At 37.9% G+C, this 21890-nt stretch overlaps 1 protein-coding gene across 1 annotated transcript in view; it reads right to left on the reverse strand.

Annotated features, from left to right (window-relative positions):
* DOCK1 (dedicator of cytokinesis 1) overlaps window positions 1–21890 on the reverse strand; it is an 827740-nt gene that overhangs the window by 113645 nt on the left and 692205 nt on the right. Inside the window, exon 38 of the mRNA XM_053692513.1 lies at window positions 10289–10408. Coding sequence (XP_053548488.1) covers window positions 10289–10408 — 120 coding nt within the window. The remainder of the gene's footprint in view (window positions 1–10288; window positions 10409–21890) is intronic.

A 21890-nucleotide genomic window follows, 5' to 3' on the forward strand; every position in this document is an offset into this window, starting at 1 on the left:
AGGCATTTTAAGGTTTGGGAAACTTTGCCCCTCCTGGTAGGAATGTATATCCCATACGTCACTAGCTCATGGACTCTTGCTAATTACATGAAAGAAACCATGATCTATACACCAAGCAATTATAGCCTTTCAGACTTTCAAGGGACAAAAATAAATAAAAAAAATTGTGATTTCAGATAGAGCATATAACATTCCAATTTACTTCTATTATTTAATTTTCTTTGTTTACTTGTTATCCTTTGTTGAAAAACAGGGAGGTAAGCTCAGGAGTGTGCATGTGCCTGCAGCATTATATGGAAGCAGTGTTACAACAATGTTATACATTAGCAAGAGCACTAGATGGCAGCACTATTTCCTGTTGTGTATGGCTTCAGGCATGTGCACGCTACCTACCTAAGGTATCTCTTCAACAAAGAATAACATAATAATCAAGCAAATTTGATAACAGAAGTAAATTAGAAACTTTTTTAAAATTGTATTCTCTATCTGAATAATGAAAGAAAAATGGGGTTCATGTCCCTTTAAGATAAATCCTTCTAGTCACAGGCTTACAAATTTTCAGATCCTGATAGAAAAACTAACATTGAGACAGAAGGTCTGAATGCAGAGGAAGGGACCAGGACATCTGATCCACATCTGCATAACAAGTCCTGCGAGGCCAAGCTAGAGCAGGATTACTGACAATTTCTCTAGTCTTATCTTGGAAATCACTCTGGGAAGAAATACTAGAGGAGGAAACAGATAAGCAAGCTGAAATAACCATTGAGGTACCTGTGAGATGTGAGGGGTTTTAAAGAGCTCTTGGGGTTTAGGAATCTTTGCCTCCTCCTAGTGGTAGGGAAGAGTAACTACCAGGAGTAATAGATTGTGGACTCTCACCACCCATATGAAAAAAATGGATATTGCTTATTTTATTCAATATAAAAAACAATTACAAATCTATCAATCTCAAGTATAACACTTCATTGCGTTAGATAAAACTCCTGGTTTATATTCTTATTATTGCCTACACAATGATAAAACTCAAGGTGTTGTAACAGAAATTCAGCCAAACTAAGAATTTTGGTTTGACTGCAGCTGTGGATTATGTTTGGAAGTGGCAGACAATTGTTAATCTTGGATACTAGAGAGGACAATAACTCATTGGTTAAAGTTTTGTAGCCCTCTCTATTATAGAAGGGGTTAACACTAACAAATATTTTGACTACAAAAAAACAAAAACTGATGCCTACATTCTGGTATTTTGGGTGGAGGGTCTAAGCACATTTTCAAACACCACTAGTTTATGCAAAGACAACAAATAACTAGGTTAAAGTGACCTCTAATTTAAAGGGACACTGAACCCAAATTTTTTATTTCGTGATTCAGATAGAGCATGCAATTTTAAGCAACTTTCTAATTTACACCTATTATCAATTTTTCTTCATTCTCTTGCTTTCTTTATTTGAAAAAGAAGGCCTCTAAGCTATTTTTTTGGTTCAGACCATGGAAAGCACTTGTTTATTGGTGGGTGAATTTATCCACCAATCAGCAAGAACAACCCAGTTTGTTCACCAAAAATGGGGTGGCATCTAAACTTACATTCTTGCATTTCAAATAAAGATACCAAGAGAATGAAGACAATTCGATAATAGGCGTCAATTAGAAAGTTGCTTAAAATTGCATGCTCTATCTGAATCCCAAAATAAAATATTTAGGTTCAGTGTCCCTTTAATACAAAAAAACTGATTTAATATGCATGACACAGTATTCTGCATCAGTATAATTGTATGAAACCTTTTTAACTCAATATGAAAATACTTTATACGTTGCCAAGATCTTTATTTTCAAATGTTACATGCAATTCAATAGTACATAAATCATGTTTTAATAAAGGACAAACCAGTGATGTGCAGTGAGGTCAGAGGCTGGTGAGGCACTAGATATGATACGCCAGAGAAACACATGTACAGAGGGCCACAAGTACCCCCAACAGGGCAGGTTTAAATGATAGCTGAACCAGTGCACAGGTGACATAATCAGGTGATTGGTGAGAGCAAGTTAGTAACCACTGAGTTACTGATCAACTTATTACTTCACCTGTGCACTGATTAAGCTATAATGAAAACCTGGCCTGTTGGGGGTACTTGAGGAACATTGTTGAGAAACACTGCACTAAAGCACCAGCTCATTGGAAATGTATTGATTACCTGGAGAATAAAGCACACATACTCTGCTCTGCTCACTGACACCCACACACACTCTGCTCACATACACACTCACACAATTCTGTGGCACAGTGCCAGTTACTAAGCAATTAGAATGATACACAATCTCTTCTCTACTCACTACTGTATTGTAAAAATAGAAATAATTTACCATACAAGTTTTACACAAAGGACAAGTTATCAATACTGCCAACACAGCTGCTGCAATATGGTGTTCAAGAAACGCACATGCACATCCCACTTAGGTATGCTCTTCAACAAAGGACACCAAAGGATACCAAAAGAATGAAGTACATAATAATAAAAGTAAAATAGAAAGTTTATTTATTTATTTTTTGTGTGCAATTTCTATCTGAATGATGGAAATGTAATTATGACTTTCATGTTCCTTTCAAAAGCTAATTTGATTTGCTGACATGGGGCCAGTAACAGTTGATGCTAATTCTCAAAATATAAATAACTAGAAAAGTCTATTAAAATAGCATGCTCTACCTCAATCATGAAAGTTTAATTTTAAATGTCTCCCTTTGACTATGTGTTTAACCAGTTACTTTACAGTGGCATTATTTCCAAAAACATTTAACTGCAATAATTACATATATTTTTTAAATTACTAATTTTCTCCTTTTTATTAATATAATCATGTATAAAAGCAGCACATATTAAAAACACAATGCAACAGCTTTCAATTGATTTGTGAATTACAAGTTAACAGCAGTCTTTAAATAAATGGAGACACAGAGAAAAATAAAAATAGATACTGCATCCTGACTGAACAGACATAACATATATGGAGTTTGTACCTAATTAAAACAAATAACCATGAAAAAGGGAGGCTTAGCAATATTCAATGTCAAAAACTTTAATTTAAATAATGTGGACACTGCACACTTAACTTCAAACTCTGGGTTTTAAATGATGGATTTAAATTTGAATTGACCCTTTGACTTCCTGTCTGTATTGGGTTATGCTCACTTACTGTCCCCCTGTTGAGCTGCATCTCAACACAATTTGTGAATCACAAGAAATGTAGAATACTACTTTACTCTTCTGCTTGGTGTCATCTGTTCTTAGGTTACCTCAGCTTCCAGTTGTGTCACATGACCCTGCTCACTGCATCCTCCTTCTGATTAATCTATATATCCTTCACTTGCTAGGAGGCATCAAGATGGGTGCCTCCTATTGGTTCCAATTTGTGCTGCTAATATATTGACAGAACACAGGTGGCGCTGCAGCACAGCTTTTCCTTTGACCCATGTACTGCAATGGAGAGAAACGTTCCTGTACCTGCCTCTCCATAGCATTACATGGGGGGAAAATATTTTTTTTTGGAAACATTTTTTTTTGTTTTAATTAAAATTTAATTAAGCTTTGGCCACATATGGCAGGGTAGGCACTGCCTCCCCTGCCTCCTATGAGTGCACGTCCCTGGGACAAACCATATAAAGGGTTTGGTTTATAAATTAAAAAAGCATTATTCTGAATAAACTATTTAATATATTCTCTATTTTTTATTATTTAACTAAAACTCATGGCCACGGAAGTTGATGGAATAGTTGACTAAGGAAGCTATATACAATATTCTTCTTGCAATTCCATTCAATGTCTATTTTGTGGACAAAACCCCCCCCCAAAAAAAACATAAAAATGTCAGAACACGGATGTGAGCCCTTACACAACAAATGTAAAATTTTCTTTATTACAAGTTTGAAACATTCCCATCAATCAACCAATTTATGGTAGCTGTACAGGACTGCTGATATTAATGTAAGTGCAGAATGTTCAAATGTTCAGAGACTAATTCTACTTTTGAACAAAACCAAACAGCAAATCTGCCAAATAAAACAATTCCATGCACTGTTTGTACCAATGTAAAAACTGCTATTTAAAATATAAAAGACAATCAACAGATTTACTAGCTCTTAAAACCATACCATTTTTTTTCTACAAATGAATGAATGAAAAACTGCATAAAATACAAATAAATACCAAATGGTCAAATGTTTTTACTCATATAGAGAAAACATGACAAATTGCATTTAATATCGTTCATATCATTATAAAGCACATGTGAATGATTTTTTTTCTCCAGTAACATAATGCTTGGTTTTTTATCAAATAGACTATCTTGCCATGAATTTTTCGATAATGGAACTGTCTTTATGATATATTACACTGGAGTAAGATATATTCTAGGCTTCTTACTGAAATAGAATTGTACCACATAATAAATTAATGATTTTATGATTAACCGATTATGTTAATAAAAAAATTTGATTTGTTTAAAGAAAACTATAGTAAAACAAAAAGGTTAAATATATAAAGACAATGATTATCATCTTGTAATGTAATTCTACAATTCATAATTGACAATATTATTTATAAAAATGATAAGGTTATACAACTGGATGTCAATAAGTGGAATAGAGAATTCCAAGATGTAGATGGTTATGCTACTTGTTTGCCAAAGATTAACTAGAAATAAAAAAAAAAGTATTTTAATTAAAAAAAAAAAAAAACTAAAAATACTCAACATTAAAGGGACATTAAACACTAAATACATGCTAGATAGAATGATCCATTCAAAGAAAAGATTAGTCCATGACTAACATGTAGATGTATTTTTTAAAGTCTCATTAGTTGTTTAAAAAGTGACAAAATCAGTGTAAAGGTTTAGTGTCTATAAAACACTGGGAGCTGCCATGTTGTAACTTGTGTTACCTTCTCTGCTGTGGCCAATTAGGGTCAGTTATAAATAGGTCACTAGAGTGTGCAGCCAATGGTTGTGCTGGATTTAACAGTGTTCTGCACTTCCATTTCTAACAGGAACTGAAAAGCTCACAATTTCAGAATGGAATTACAGGCAAAGAGGACAAAATAAATAATGAAAGTATATTGCAGAGTTGTTTTATATATACAATTTATCATTTTATATTACCATCTCAAAGTGTTTAATGTCCCTTTAAAGTGCATGTGTATATATATATATATATATATATATATATATATATACTGTATATAATGTGCATTACAAATTATAAATATATCAAAAGTAGCCAAAATGTTACTTCTATTTATGCCACTACTCAAGCTCAGTATAAAAGTGATATATATATATATATATATATATATATATATATATATTTTTTTTTTTTTTAATAAAAGGAGGCGCAGCAAAATAAGGTGTAAAGTTTATGCATCAACAAGACTATCAATATATGGATTGGGAAAAATAAAATAAGGGAATTCCGGAATGCCTGTCAATCCTTATGATTAAGAACAAACATCATATAGAAATTAAAGATGTTTGTCTTTTGACTGGCTGGCTTAATAATCAATTTCTGGACAGTGAATAACTATGTGGTCAGTCAACAAGACTAACCTGAGTAGAAATGTGATATTTATCGATGAGCAAACCTGTCAAGGTGCCATATGATGACCACAGCAAATTCTACCAAAATCCAATGCTCTCAATTGTCAACTACTAATCCAACAGAAAATCTATGTCGTTTTTACAGTTTTTTGGGAATTGGTAAGAATCTTTATTCTGCTGCATGCAATTAAATGTAGTAGTTAATTTTCCATTCATGACCGGGTAAACTAAACAACCTTTTTTTAAATAGTTAAAGGACCAGTAAATACGGTAGATTTACATAATCAACAAATGCATGATAAAAAGACAATGCAATAGCACTTAGTCTGAACTTCAAATGAGTAGTAGAATTTTTTTCTGACAAATTTCAGTTATATCTATTTCCACACTTCCTGTATCATGTGACAGCCATCAGCCAATCACAAATGCATATACGTATATTCTGTGAATTATTGCACATGCTCAGTCGGAACTGGTGACTCAAAAAGAGTAAATATAAAAGACTGTGCACATTTTGTTCATGGAAGTAAATTGGAAAGTTGTTTAAAATTGCATGCTCTATGTGAATCATGAAAGTTTAATTTTGAGTTATGTGTGCCTTTAACAATTCAATTTCACAACATTGCTATCAGACCTAGTACCTCACAGTTAGTTCTCTACTCCAGAGATTGAGAAATATACTGAAATTAAAATAATTAAAAGGGGCATTGCACTGTTAAATATTCTCCCCTTTAACGTGTACCCAATGATCATAACTATATCAAGTGTATAAAATTGTTTACAAAGAGCTCCTTTTGCCTATTAAAGCCTTTGATTCTGCCTGTTGAAACCCCCACATACAATGGAAATGTTAATACTTTTTTATTCTCTAATGAAAAGCTATGTAAACAAGGATCAGCCCAGCTGGGGTCAGATACTAAAATATTAATTTTCAATTGCACTCCCTAAGTATCAGCCCTTAGGGCCGATTTATCATATGTCTGTCCGACATGATCCGCTCAGCAGATCATGTCCGACAGGCATCGCTGAATGCCGACAGCATACGCTGTTGGCATTTAGCATTGTACAAGCAGTTCTGGTGAACTGCTTGTGCAATGCCGCCCCCTGCAAATTTGTGGACAATCGGCTGCTAGCAGGGGGTGTCAATCAACCCAATCGTATCTGATCGGGTTGATTGCTGTTTAGAGGCAGCGGACCAGTTAAGGAGCAGCGGTCTGAAGACCGCTGCTTCTTAACTGCTATTTCCGGCAAGCCTGAAGGCTTGCACGGAAACAGATGTATTAGGCACCATACGGTGCTTAATAATTTGGCCCCTCTGTGTTTAGACAGGCCAATAATATAAGGAAGATTCTGTGTATAGATAGATACGGATGTTTGCTGTTTTTCAAAGAGCAATAATGTATATTTCATATACAAAAATAAACCTAAACGAGCAAGTTTTGCCGCTGGTTACTGGAACCACATTAAGGGAAAACCAGTTTTAAAGCACAATGAACGTGTTTAATAAATAAATATCAAAATAACAGCTGACAACTACAATCACCCCCTTTGGTCAGAGGTGTAGCATACACAAACATTTGTAACCGAGTATCCATGGCAATACTATGCTTTACTGGGTTATGCTTTGCAGTTATCAGTAAAACCACTCACATCTATACATATATTTTAAAAAAAGCTAGAGGGTCACAATCTTACCATATAAAATAATACAAATTTCTCATCTTCTAATATAAAATAATAATTTCACTCCGCTGCTCTCTGGTTACAGATATATCTCTCAGTATATATTGTATAAATAAGGCATGGCAGGATGCAGATGGGTTTTTATTCAGTTTTATTAGATGCCTGATACATTTTGTTCCTTGCCTTTCCTTACCCCCCCCCCCCCGGGGTGTAATAAATAATAAGGACATAAAAACTTACTACCAGGCTTGCTAACTGGGCTGGTCGAGACGGTCACCCCCACCAGACCTCACATTGTCATGAGGGTTTAGGTTATGAAAGGTGCAATATACGTCCTGTATTTAGTTTATGAAATGTTTATAGTATCAGATGTGTGATTTATAGTGTTATTATTTATACAGGACACAATGAATATTGGGACAAATGTATCTTAGCCAGGGGCCCCAAAAATGCAAAGAGTGGCCCTACTTAGAATGCACATGCACAAACAAGGGTAGATAACCCATACCAGAAACACAAATTAACAGCGCTTAAAAAGCTCTTAGAAAGGAAAATTCCAATCAATAGGCCAGAGAGAAGAATTTCCTCATTTGTATCAGCAGCAGTACTAGTTAGCAAACAAGGTCAGGATGCATTTCGCATACATAAATAAAAATTGGCATATCCGCTATGCTTAGTTTTATATAACTGAGTCTATCTGTGTGTCTTTAAGCATTACATTGTGAGACCAACCCACAAATTAAAATATAAACACTAAATATGTTTGATGTGCCTTTGCATATTCATTTAAGAATGGAGCATGAAATAATGTAATTTCATAAATGGTTTCTCGCCACTTGCTTCTCTAACATGACAGGGACTATATTCTGACAAACATCTCAGCACAGGAGATGTTCAGTGCTATAAAAACACTTCACATTGTGTACCTCTGCGACTGACAACCTACGGCACGTGTTGTTTTTTTAATAGCACTCTGTGTGCTGCATTGAAAGGTGACATGGCTTTTGGTGGTTCACTTGTCACAAATCTGCCTGGCTAGGGCTCAGAAATTTGAGAACTGATGTTGGATTGAATCTGGCAGAAGGTCTGCAGGGTCTAATATGATGTCTGATGTGGCTGAACGAGGTGCTGCTGAGCTAGGGGGTCTCATATTTTACATTTTCTTTATTCCTTACTTTCTTCTTTTTTGTCTTTTGACTTCTTACTTTTTTTAAATTCCTTGTTTCTGTTCAGTTTCTTTCTTCCTTCTGTCTGGCATGCCTGGTTATTTTTTAATATTACTTTGGTAGAGCATTCTTAACCCCTTAACGTCATGTACGTCAGCTTTCCTTAGAGTTTCAGGATCACAGGTCTCACAGAATGAGGCCGGCAGAAATAGCTGCTGTCAGGGATACCCACACTCCTAAAGCCCTAGAAACCATTGTGATGACCGATTAATAGGGTCAGGACAAACAGTAACCACAATGCTTTTCAGAGCCCCGCACCTTCTTCAATATATAACTTTTTTTGCATTTGTTGTTTTATAGTTTTTATTTTTTAACTATAACATTTGTTAAAGGGAAATTGCTTAAAATGGCATGTTCTATCTGAATCATGGAAGAGCAACTTTCAAATGTACCTCTATTTTAAAATGTTCTTCGTTTTCTTGGTATCTTTTGTTGAAAAGCAGGGACCTAAAGTCAGGAGTGTGCACATGTTTGGAGCACTATATGGCAGCAGTTTTGTAAGAATGCTTTCCATATGCAAAAGCATTAGATGGCAGCATTATCGCCTGCCATGTAATGACTCAGACACCTACCTAGGTTTCTCTTCAACAAAGAAAACCATGAGAACAAAGCACATTTGATAATAGAAGTACATTGGAAACTTTTTTAAACTGTGTGCTCTGTCTGAATCACAAACGAACATTTTCAGGTTTGATATTCATGCGCTGTCTCTTTAATTCATAAACTGATGTTTGTCAGATAGTTGCATTTATAGTTGTTGTTTTTATAAATGTCTTTCCTTTTGTATACGTTTTTTTTTATTTTATTTTTTTTTTTAAACTTTATTTCAGTGTCTCCAGAAATCAAATTCTCAATTTTTAACCATACTAAAGCACTTAATGTTTTTCATAAGAGTCTTAAAGGTTACCTGTCCCTGGTATATCAGGCATTGCATATTAAATAGCTGCTGAGCACTCAAAACAACCACATGAAAGCTTATAAATTTTATATAAAGTTCTTAGATTGAAGGAGTTTAAAATAAATTACTTCTGCAGTTGCAAAGCACAATATAATAAATTACTATGTGGCTAATTCTGTACCATAAGGTTAGGTTTTTGCACTGAATATAATCACAAGGGGTTTCAAATCAGCATTTTATTTACCAGCAAAATTAAATATTCTAGCAGCAAAGAGAAGAAAATACAACACACTTCTGCTATCAATTTTACAAGGGTAGATAAGATAACCCATACCAGAAACACAAATTATTCAATTCTGGTTAAAATATCCATTTAAAGGAATACTTTATTTAATTATTATTATTATTATTATTAATAATAATAACAATAATAGTTTTAAATTGTTAGAGACTTTATTTAGTGAAATATTGTTGAAAAAAAAATAAAAATAAATTAATCTCTTCTGAGAGAGCAGAACTGAAACTAAAACGCGTGATGCTGTGGAGGGGGGGGGGGTTAAACTTCTCTGGATAAGCAATACCTAAATATCCTGCAGTCAGGATAAAAAAACAGCCTTTACTGGAAATAAAGCAGTTTTAATGTAAAAACATTCACTACATAGAGTATGGACTGTAAACATGAAAGTAATTTATAAAGTTAAAAAGTGCATTAGTGCCCTCACATCAATTACATAATAATAACAATAAAATATATTTTCAAGCATATTATTCAAGCTTTAGGACTGTCACAAATGCCATCATATGAACCCACTGTTGAAAGGGCTGACTGAGTAGAACATAAATCGGAACAAAAAACAACAACAAAAAAATTTGAAAGAAAAACAATGCAACCTCTTATTACCTTGCCTTTGTCAAAGTAATGGATAATTTCTTGGTACAATTGGTCTTTCAGCTGCCCTTGAGTAGTTGCCTGGTAACCATCACGCTGAGTGAGATGCGCTGCACATGGTTCTTCTGACCACTACACAGGGAAAAACAGATAAGCACATGAATGGGTTTAAAAACCAAGTGGCAATATTTTAGTGTCTATAAAGCTATATATTGATGGCTCCCACTTACACAAAAATATATATCACATATGTCACAACAGCTTAGCAGTGTTGTCTATATGAGCACACAATAAAGCTTTTTTGGTTATTGAAGATTGAAAATGTGTGAGATTGTAAAAAGCACAGAGATAAGGGGCAGTCTGCAGTGACTTATATACAGGTAATCATAGAAGTAAAGTGTATTGTAAGAGATTATCTATATTTTTAAACCATAGCAATTTTTAAGTAGATTGTCCCTTTAAAAAGGGTTAAACATGTAGTCAATGTTTCCCCCATTTTGCTCTCTAAGGGGCCGATTTATGAATGTGCGGGGGGACATGATCCGCTGTAGCGAATCGTGTCCACCATACATCCATAAATGCCGAAAGCATATGCTGTCTGCATTTATCATTGCACAAGCATTTCTAGTGAAATGCTTGTGCAATGCCGCCCCCTGCACATTCGCAGCCAATCGGGTTGTCAATCATCCCGACGAGTTAAGGTGGTGGAAGAGTTAAGGAGCAGCGGGTCTTAGGATCCCTGCTTCTTAACTCTTGTTTCCGCGTGGAAAATGCAGCACATGCTGCATAGTAAATAGGCCCCGAAGGGTCTAATGACCTAAATCTCTCCACTCTGGTGATATTATCTAAGTTATGTCATCAGTACTGAGAGTTCCCTCAAATCATTTTTTAAAGGCAAATTTTAGCTTGCAATTTGTAATTATCTAGTTGTACAGGGTTCTCAATGTAAAACAGAAACACTTGCTTTGCAATATAATGCTCAAAAAAAGCCCCCAAAGATATTGTGAGACTTTTCTCAGTGCCGGTGAGATTTTGGTCATTAGGCTCTTAGAGTTCTCTCCAGTTTCTTGAATATCACACGCTCCTGCAGTATTTGTATACAGCTCTTTCACAAAGAATGGCGTGGGCTTCACTAAATACGCTGCACATAATAACTAGTGATGTTTGAGAGGGTAGCACAATCTCGGAGTTAATTTTGCTCAGTGTCTATTTGGCTAAGGTATGCTTGCAAGCAAAAAACAAACAAAAAACCCCACATACACTGGAAATATTATGTATTAAATCTATGTAAACAAGGATCAGCCCAGCTGGGGGGCAGATAACTAAAATGTAAATTTTCAATTGCACTCCCTAATTATCAGCCTTTAGGGCCGATTTATCATATGTCTGTCCGACATGATCCACTCAGCGGATCATGTCCGACAGACATAGCTGAATGCCGACAGCATACGCTGTTGGCATTAAGCATTGCACAAGCAGTTCTGGCGAACTGCTTGTGCAATGCCGCCCCCTGCAGATTTGCGGCCAATTGGCCGCTTGCAGGGGGTCTTAATCAACCAGATCGTATCTGATCGGGTTGATTGCTGTCCCCCGCTCAGAGGCGGCGGACTACTTAAGGAGCAGCGGTCTTGCACAGAAACTGATGTATTAGGCACCATACGGTGCTTAATAATTTGGCCTCTTTGTGTTTAGACAGACCAATAATATAAGGAGGATTCTGTGTATAGATTGATACGGATGTTTGCTGTTATTGCAAGCTCAACCCATGTTGTGTTTTTAAAGAGCAAGAATTTATATTTTATATACAAAAATAAACCTAAACAAGCACATTTTGTTACTTGGCTAAGGTATGCTTTCAAGCAAAAGGTAGCCCTATATTTATAATGCCATAGAAGTACTAGTGATACAAAAGATTTTATAAAGCTTAAAGGGACATACCCTAGAATGGTTACAACTCACTGTGTTATTGTATTTCATCCTGTTTTAATAGCTTAAAGGTGGCAGATACTGAAGCTTCACCTCTCTGTACTGGGGGCTGCCATCTTGGAGCTCAGGTATTTTCACAATCTGTGACAGAAGCTGTGCTTACTTACAGATCAGTAACCTTTTAAGTTTAGATATGCATAATTGTTTGTTTATATATTTGACAGGTCAGGCATTCAGGTGTTGCAAAATCTGGATCTTCTATTTCTTGTTTAAACACACATACCTTTTGGAATAAACACACATGCATGTGTGTGTTTCCTCATATAGAGGTAAACATTTGTAAAAAGGGGTACCTATAACTTACAACAGACATAAGTGTCTACACCAGTCTTTCCATATACATTAATTTCTTTATCGAAAAGTTAAATGTATTAGTAATAGTTGTTCAATTGCACTACCGGTATTAATTACCAAGACAAAAATAATTATGTATATATATATACACACACACATTTCTATATATGTACATATATATATATACATATACACACACATATTTATATATACTTACAGACCTTTTGATCTAAAGGTTTATGCTTAAAGGGTATAGGTATTTTAATTAGGAATATGGATGACATATTCACAGCAAATGTTTAATATAGTGTTAATTTATATGTATATATTATTATTTAATATTTTTTTATTACTTACATTATTTTTAGGAGTTCAGTTATGGATCTATCAGCCACCCAACCCCCTAAGTCACTGCTTTGAAGGGAGTGTTTACAGAATGATTATTGCAGTCCACAAAAATGCTGCCGCCCATCTTCCATTCCTACAACCTAATCCCGCTCACGAGTATAAACATTTAAATTAAATCTATGTATACATTTATACATTTGCATTAAAAAACACTCAGCTAGATTACGAGTTTGGTGTTATGAGTGAAAAAGCAGCGTTATGCTTCATAACGCTGCTATTACAAGTCTTGTAGGTATAGGTGTACCGCACACCTTTTTTAGCCGTCACGCAACATCAGTACCGTACTTTTTAAAAAGTCCTTTTTCAATTGGACTTCCATAGTGCCGGTATTACGAGTTTGCCTGGGAGGCCAAAAAGTTAGCGGTACACCCTAAAACCACAAGATCCGTACCGCCATCTAAAGTCAGTAGTTATGAGTTTTACGTTACAAAGCTGTACCATAAAACTCATAACTAAAGTGTTAAAAAGAACACTAACACCCATAAACTACTTATTAACCCCTAAACCGAGGCCCTCCCGCATCACAAACACTATATTAACCCCTATTCCGCCGCTCCCCGAAATCGTTGCCATTATATTAAACCTAATAACCCCTAATCTGCCGTCCACCCACACCGCCGCTATAATAAACCTATTAACCACTAAACCGCAAGCCCCCCACAACAAAATATACTAAAATAAATTATTAACCCCTAAACCTCTGACCTCCCACATCACTAACTCTACATAAATATATTAACCCTTAATCCTAACCCTAACGTAACCCTAAATCTAACCCTAACGTAACCCTAAGCCTTACCCTAACACCCCCTAACTTAAAAATAATTTAAATAAATCTAAATAAACCTTATAATTATTAACTAAATTATTCCTATTTAAAACTAAATACTTACCTGTAAAAAACCCCTAAGTTAGCTACAAAATAACTAATAGTTACATTATAGCTATCTTAGGTTTTATTTTTATTTCACAGGTAAGTTTGTATTTATTTTAACTAGGTAGACTAGTTAGTAAATAGTTATTAACTATTTACTAGCGACTTAGTTAAAATAAATACAAAGTTACCTGTAAAATAAAAAATAACCTGCCTTACACTAAAAACTAACATTACAATAAAATAAATTATTAAAATACAATTTTCTAAATTACAAAAAATAAAAATTGAAATTATCAAAAATAAAATCAAATTACTCCTAATTTAATAGCCCTATCAAAATAAAAAGCCCCCACCCAAAATAAAAAAAAACCCTAGCCCACACTAAACTGCCAATGCCAAAACGTCAAAAATGTTGCGGCCGGTAATTTCCCTATAGCGCTCAAAACTCGTAATCTAGCTGAATGCCATTTGAAAACTGTGACATGCTGGCATAGAAAGAAAAGTTTTTTGTTTTGTTTTTTTCTGTTTCAAATCTGCTTGTTACACAAATGGGACAACTCACACCCACAATGGCCGAAAATACGATGCCTGATTTTTGTAAACTTTGGAGTTTTTTTAGATATACTGTGCAAGTCAAAATAGTGCGCTCGTGCACTGTAGTAGTGAGCGTGCCTGGTGGACCAAGCGCTACATTTGTAGCAGCCACCTTTCTAGTTGAATGCACATTTAACGCACAAAAATGCTGTGGACGGCCAAGTGGAGCTCCCCTACCTTAAACTTTACAATCTGGGCTGCACCTAGCGTTCAATCACAAAAGGCTCACTATTTGGATTTAACAGACTTTCAATGCTATTCAGAAAAGTGCCTAGATGTAGCCCAGATTGTGATGTCATCACTGGGCGGAGCTTGGCAGCCATTTCAAAGTGGCCAGAAACAAGATTCATTTTAAAATAACTTTTTTACTGTTCTTGCTGCATGATATAGAAAGGGTGCAGGAGGTTATTTGTAGCTTAAAGGGACACTAAACCCAAAACATTTCTTTCATGATTAAGGTAGAGAATACAATTTAAAACAACATTCCAATTTACTTCGATTATCTAATTTGCTTCATTATTTAGATATCTTTTGTTGAATAAATAGCAATGTACATGGGTGAGCCAATCATATGAGGCATCTATGTGCAGCAACCAATCGGCTACTGAGCCTATCTAGATATGCTTTTAAGCAAAGGATATCAAAAGAATGAAGCAAACTAGATAATAGAATAAATTAGAAAGTTGTTTAAAATTGCACACTCTTTATAAATCATGAAAAAAAAATATATGGGTTTCATGTCCCTTTAAACTGAGGTAAGACTTTAAGATGATTAAGGTGTAGACTTTCCCTTTAAATACATTATATTAGTTTTGCTGACAAATATATATGAAGTTGATATCTATGCATGGTTTTCTTCACGAAAAACCTTTAAAATGTAATTGGTGGAATTCATTTTCTTATTACCATTAACACATAACGGCAATCAGGTGTTCTGTGACAAGATGTTAAATAATGATGTTTGGTAGAAAACCATTTCTGGTTGTAGTTATGGAGAGAACAACTCAGTTTAGCAAATAGAAACAACAGTCTATCATTACTTTAAGACAGCGGTTCCCAACCTGGGGTACGTGTACCCCTGGGGGTACTTGGCAGGCCGGTTGGGGGTACGCAAAAATATTGTTGGTAATGGCGGAAGATGCGGGGAGAGGGTCGGGGGGGCACTCTCAATGGGTCATAAACTAATAAGCATCGTGGAACTGTGGAAGGAAGGATCGCTCAGCCGGAAAGTGACAAATGAAGTCCTGGCCTGGCATATAGGCAGATGGGAGCCCCTGCACCTGAAATATGTGGACCGGGTGTGGATGACTCCGGTCCATATATTAATGATCACCCTGTGTCACCAGACAGCTTAGCCTGCTCCACCCACCTCTGTCCCATGCACACAATTTTGACTGCAAGTGCTCAAATAGAAGCGGCACTGCAGCAGCATAGCTACGTGGACACGTGTGATAGAGCCGTTGAGATTGCGAGTCACACAGGCGAGGCAGGTCTAAGTCAGTGACGGTAAGTAAAGTACTGCTTCTAGTGCTTGCTTGATTCAGATTGCTTCACTTCCAACTAAAAAACAGAATTTATGCTTACCTGATAAATTACTTTCTCCAACGGTGTGTCCGGTCCACGGCGTCATCCTTACTTGTGGGATATTCTCTTCCCCAACAGGAAATGGCAAAGAGCCCAGCAAAGCTGGTCACATGATCCCTCCTAGGCTCCGCCTACCCCAGTCATTCGACCGACGTAAAGGAGGAATATGCATAGGAGAAATCATATGATACCGTGGTGACTGTAGTTAGAGAAAATAATTCATCAGACCTGATTAAAAAAACCAGGGCGGGCCGTGGACCGGACACACCGTTGGAGAAAGTAATTTATCAGGTAAGCATAAATTCTGTTTTCTCCAACATAGGTGTGTCCGGTCCACGGCGTCATCCTTACTTGTGGGAACCAATACCAAAGCTTTAGGACACGGATGATGGGAGGGAGCAAATCAGGTCACCTAGATGGAAGGCACCACGGCTTGCAAAACCTTTCTCCCAAAAATAGCCTCAGAAGAAGCAAAAGTATCAAATTTGTAAAATTTGGTAAAAGTGTGCAGTGAAGACCAAGTCGCTGCCTTACATATCTGATCAACAGAAGCCTCGTTCTTGAAGGCCCATGTGGAAGCCACAGCCCTAGTGGAGTGAGCTGTGATTCTTTCAGGAGGCTGCCGTCCGGCAGTCTCATAAGCCAATCGGATGATGCTTTTAAGCCAAAAAGAGAGAGAGGTAGAAGTTGCTTTTTGACCTCTCCTTTTACCAGAATAAACAACAAACAAAGAAGATGTTTGTCTGAAATCCTTTGTAGCCTCTAAATAGAATTTTAGAGCACGAACTACATCCAAATTGTGTAACAAACGTTCCTTCTTTGAAACTGGATTCGGACACAAAGAAGGCACAACTATCTCCTGGTTAATGTTTTTGTTAGAAACCACTTTCGGAAGAAAACCAGGTTTAGTACGCAAAACCACCTTATCTGCATGGAACACCAGATAAGGAGGAGAACACTGCAGAGCAGATAACTCTGAAACTCTTCTAGCAGAAGAAATTGCAACCAAAAACAAAACTTTACAAGATAGTAACTTAATATCTACGGAATGTAAGGGTTCAAACGGAACCCCTTGAAGAACTGAAAGAACTAGATTAAGACTCCAGGGAGGAGTCAAAGGTCTGTAAACAGGCTTGATTCTAACCAGAGCCTGAACAAACGCTTGAACGTCTGGCACAGCTGCCAGCCTTTTGTGAAGTAAAACAGATAACGCAGAAATCTGTCCCTTCAGAGAACTTGCAGATAATCCCTTCTCCAAACCCTCTTGTAGAAAGGATAAAATCATAGGAATTTTTATCTTGTTCCATGGGAATCCTTTAGATTCACACCAACAGATATATTTTTTCCATATCTTATGGTAAATTTTTCTAGTCACAGGCTTTCTAGCCTGAATCAGAGTATCTATTACAGAATCTGAAAACCCACGCTTTGATAAAATCAAGCGTTCAATCTCCAAGCAGTCAGTTGGAGAGAAACCAGATTCGGATGTTCGAATGGACCTTGAACAAGAAGGTCCTGTCTCAAAGGTAGCTTCCATGGTGGAGCCGATGACATATTCACCAGGTCTGTATACCAAGTCCTGCGTGGCCACGCAGGAGCTATCAAGATCACCGAAGCCCTCTCCTGGTTGATCCTGGCTATCAGCCTGGGAATGAGAGGAAACGGTGGGAAAACATAAGCTAGGTTGAAGGTCCAAGGTGCTACTAGTGCATCTACTAGAGTCGCCTTGGGATCCCTGGATCTGGACCCGTAACAAGGAACCTTGAAGTTCTGGCGAGACGCCATCAGATCCATGTCTGGAATGCCCCATAATTGAGTTATTTGGGCAAAGATTTCCGGATGGAGTTCCCACTCCCCCGGATGGAAAGTCTGACGACTCAGAAAATCCGCTTCCCAATTTTCCACTCCTGGGATGTGGATTGCAGACAAGTGGCAGGAGTGATTCTCCGCCCATTTAATTATTTTGGTCACTTCCTCCATCGCCAGGGAACTCCTTGTTCCCCCCTGATGGTTGATATATGCAACAGTCGTCATGTTGTCTGATTGAAACCTTATGAATTTGGCCTTTGCTAGTTGAGGCCAAGCTTTGAGAGCATTGAATATCGCTCGCAGTTCCAGAATGTTTATCGGGAGAAGAGATTCTTCCCGAGACCATAGACCCTGAGCTTTCAGGGGTTCCCAGACCACGCCCCAGCCCACCAGACTGGCGTCGGTCGTGACAATGACCCACTCTGGTCTGCGGAAGCTCATTCCCTGTGACAGGTTGTCCAGGTTCAGCCACCAACGGAGTGAATCTCTGGTTCTTTGATCTACTTGGATCGTCGGAGACAAGTCTGTATAATCCCCATTCCACTGTCTGAGCATGCACAGTTGTAATGGTCTTAGATGAATTCGTGCAAAAGGAACTATGTCCATTGCCGCAACCATCAAACCTATTACTTCCATGCACTGCGCTATGGAAGGAAGAAGAACAGAATGAAGTACTTGACAAGAGCTTAGAAGTTTTGATTTTCTGGCCTCTGTCAGAAAAATCTTCATTTCTAAGGAGTCTAGTATTGTTCCCAAGAAGGGAACTCTTGTTGACGGGGACAGAGAACTTTTTTCTATGTTCACTTTCCACCCGTGAGATCTGAGAAAGGCTAGGACAATGTCCGTATGAGCCTTTGCTTTTGACAGAGACGACGCTTGAATCAGTATGTCGTCCAAGTAAGGTACTACTGCAATGCCCCTTGGTCTTAGCACCGCTAGAAGGGACCCTAGTACCTTTGTGAAAATCCTTGGAGCAGTGGCTAATCCGAATGGAAGTGCCACAAACTGGTAATGCTTGTCCAGAAAGGCGAACCTTAGGAACCGATGATGTTCCTTGTGGATAGGAATATGTAGATACGCATCCTTTAAATCCACCGTGGTCATGAATTGACCTTCCTGGATGGTAGGAAGAATTGTTCGAATGGTTTCCATCTTGAACGATGGAACCCTGAGAAATTTGTTTAGAATCTTGAGATCTAAAATTGGTCTGAATGTTCCTTCTTTTTTGGGAACTATGAACAGATTGGAGTAAAACCCCATCCCTTGTTCTCCTAATGGAACAGGATGAATCACTCCCATTCTTAACAGGTCTTCTACACAATGTAAGAATGCCTGTCTTTTTATTTGGTTTGAAGACAATTGAGACCTGTGGAACCTCCCCCTTGGGGGTAGTTCCTTGAATTCCAGGAGATAACCTTGAGAAACTATTTCTAGCGCCCAAGGATCCTGAACATCTCTTGCCCAAGCCTGAGCAAAGAGAGAGTCTGCCCCCCACCAGATCCGGTCCCGGATCGGGGGCCAACACTTCATGCTGTTTTAGTAGCAGTGGCAGGTTTCTTGGCCTGCTTACCCTTGTTCCAGCCTTGCATCGGTCTCCAGGCTGGTTTGGTTTGAGAACTATTACCCTCTTGCTTAGAGGGTGTAGAATTTGAGGCTGGTCCGTTTCTGCGAAAGGGACGAAAATTTGGCTTATTTTTAGCCTTAAAAGACCTATCCTGAGGAAGGGCGTGGCCCTTTCCCCCAGTGATGTCTGAAATAATCTCTTTCAAGTCAGGGCCAAACAGCGTTTTACCTTTGAAAGGGATGTTAAGCAATTTGTTCTTGGAGGACACATCCGCTGACCAAGACTTTAGCCAAAGCGCTCTGCGCGCCACAATAGCAAAACCTGAATTTTTCGCCGCTAATCTAGCTAATTGCAAAGTGGCGTCTAAGATAAAAGAGTTAGCCAATTTAAGTGCTTGAACTCTGTCCATAACCTCCTCATACGAAGAGTCTTTATTGAGCGACTTTTCTAGTTCTTCGAACCAGAAACACGCTGCTGTAGTGACAGGAACAATGCATGAAATTGGTTGTAGAAGGTAACCTTGCTGAACAAACATCTTTTTAAGCAAACCCTCTAATTTTTTATCCATAGGATCTTTGAAAGCACAACTATCTTCTATAGGGATAGTAGTGCGTTTGTTTAGAGTAGAAACCGCCCCCTCGACCTTGGGGACTGTCTGCCATAAGTCCTTTCTGGGGTCGACCATAGGAAATAATTTTTTAAATATAGGGGGAGGAACAAAAGGTATGCCGGGCCTTTCCCATTCCTTATTTACAATGTCCGCCACCCGCTTGGGTATAGGAAAAGCATCGGGGGGCACCGGGACCTCTAGGAACTTGTCCATCGTACATAACTTCTCTGGAATGACCAAATTGTCACAATCATCCAGAGTAGATAACACCTCCTTAAGCAGAGCGCGGAGATGTTCTAATTTAAATTTAAAAGTAATAACATCAGGTTCAGCTTGTTGAGAAATTTTTCCTGAATCTGAAATTTCTCCCTCAGACAAAACCTCCCTCCTGGCCCCTTCAGATTGGTGTGAGGGTATGTCAGAACCATTATCATCAGCGTCCTCATGCTCTTCAGTATCTAAAACAGAGCAATCGCGCTTTCTCTGATAAGTGGGCATTTTGGACAAAATGTTTTTAATAGAATTATCCATTACAGCCGTTAATTGTTGCATAGTAAGGAGGATTGGCGCACTAGATGTACTAGGGGCCTCTTGTGTGGGCAAGACTGGTGTAGACACAGAAGGGGATGATGCAGTACCATGCTTACTCCCCTCGCTTGAGGAATCATTTTGGGCAACATCATTATCAGTGGCATCATTGTCCCTACTTTGTTTGGACACTATGGGGCCCATTTATCAAAGGGCTTGCGGACCTGATCCGACACTGCGGATCAGGTCCGCAAGACCTCGCTAAATGCGGAGAGCAATACGCTCTCCACATTTAACATTGCACCAGCAGCTCACAAGAGCTGCTGGTGCAACGCCGCCCCCTGCTGACTCGCGGCCAATCGGCCGCCAGCAGGGAGCTGTCAATCAACCCGATCGTATTCGATCGGGTTGATTTCCGGCGGTTCCTGTCCGCCTGCTCAGAGCAGGCGGACAGGGTTATGAAGCAGCGGTCTTTAGACCGCTGCTTCATAACTTGTGTTTCTGGCGAGTCTGAAGACTCGCCAGAAACACGGCCCTTCAAGCTCCATACGGAGCTTGATAAATGGGCCTGCAAGTCACATTCATCACATATATTTAAATGGGGAGGAACCTTGGCTTCCAAACATACAGAACATCGTCTATCTGATGGTTCAGACATGTTAACAGGCATAAACTTGATAACAAAGCACAAAAAACGTTTTAAAATAAAACCGTTACTGTCACTTTAAATTTTAAACTGAACACACTTTATTACTGAATATGTGAAAAAGTATGAAGGAATTGTTCAAAATTCACCAAAATGTCACCACAGTGTCTTAAAGCCTTAAAAGTATTGCTCACCAAATTTGAAAGCTTTAACTCTTAAAATAACGGAACCGGAGCCGTTTTTACATTTAACCCCTATACAGTCCCTGGTATCTGCTTTGCTGAGACCCAACCAAGCCCAGAGGGGAATACGATACCAAATGACGCCTTCAATAAGCTTTTCAGTGGTTCTTAGCTCCTCACACATGCATCTGCATGCCTTGCTTTCCAAAAACAACTGCGCATTAGTGGCGCGAAAATGAGGCTCTGCCTATGACTAGAAAAGGCCCCAAGTGAAAAAGGTGACCAATACAGTGCCTGCCGTTTTTTTTAATACATCCCCAAGATTAAAAAAAAACTATTTATAGTTATAATCCACTAAATATACTTATAAAGTAATCGTTTTAGCCCAGAAAAATGTCTACCAGTCTTTAAAGCCCTTGTGAAGCCCTTTATTCTTATACTAAACTAAGAAAATGGCTTACCGGTTCCCATAGGGAAAATGACAGCTTCCAGCATTACCAAGTCTTGTTAGAAATGTGTCATACCTCAAGCA

The sequence above is a fragment of the Bombina bombina genome, chromosome 9, assembly GCF_027579735.1.
Source record: "Bombina bombina isolate aBomBom1 chromosome 9, aBomBom1.pri, whole genome shotgun sequence".
NCBI classification, from domain to species: domain Eukaryota; kingdom Metazoa; phylum Chordata; class Amphibia; order Anura; family Bombinatoridae; genus Bombina; species Bombina bombina.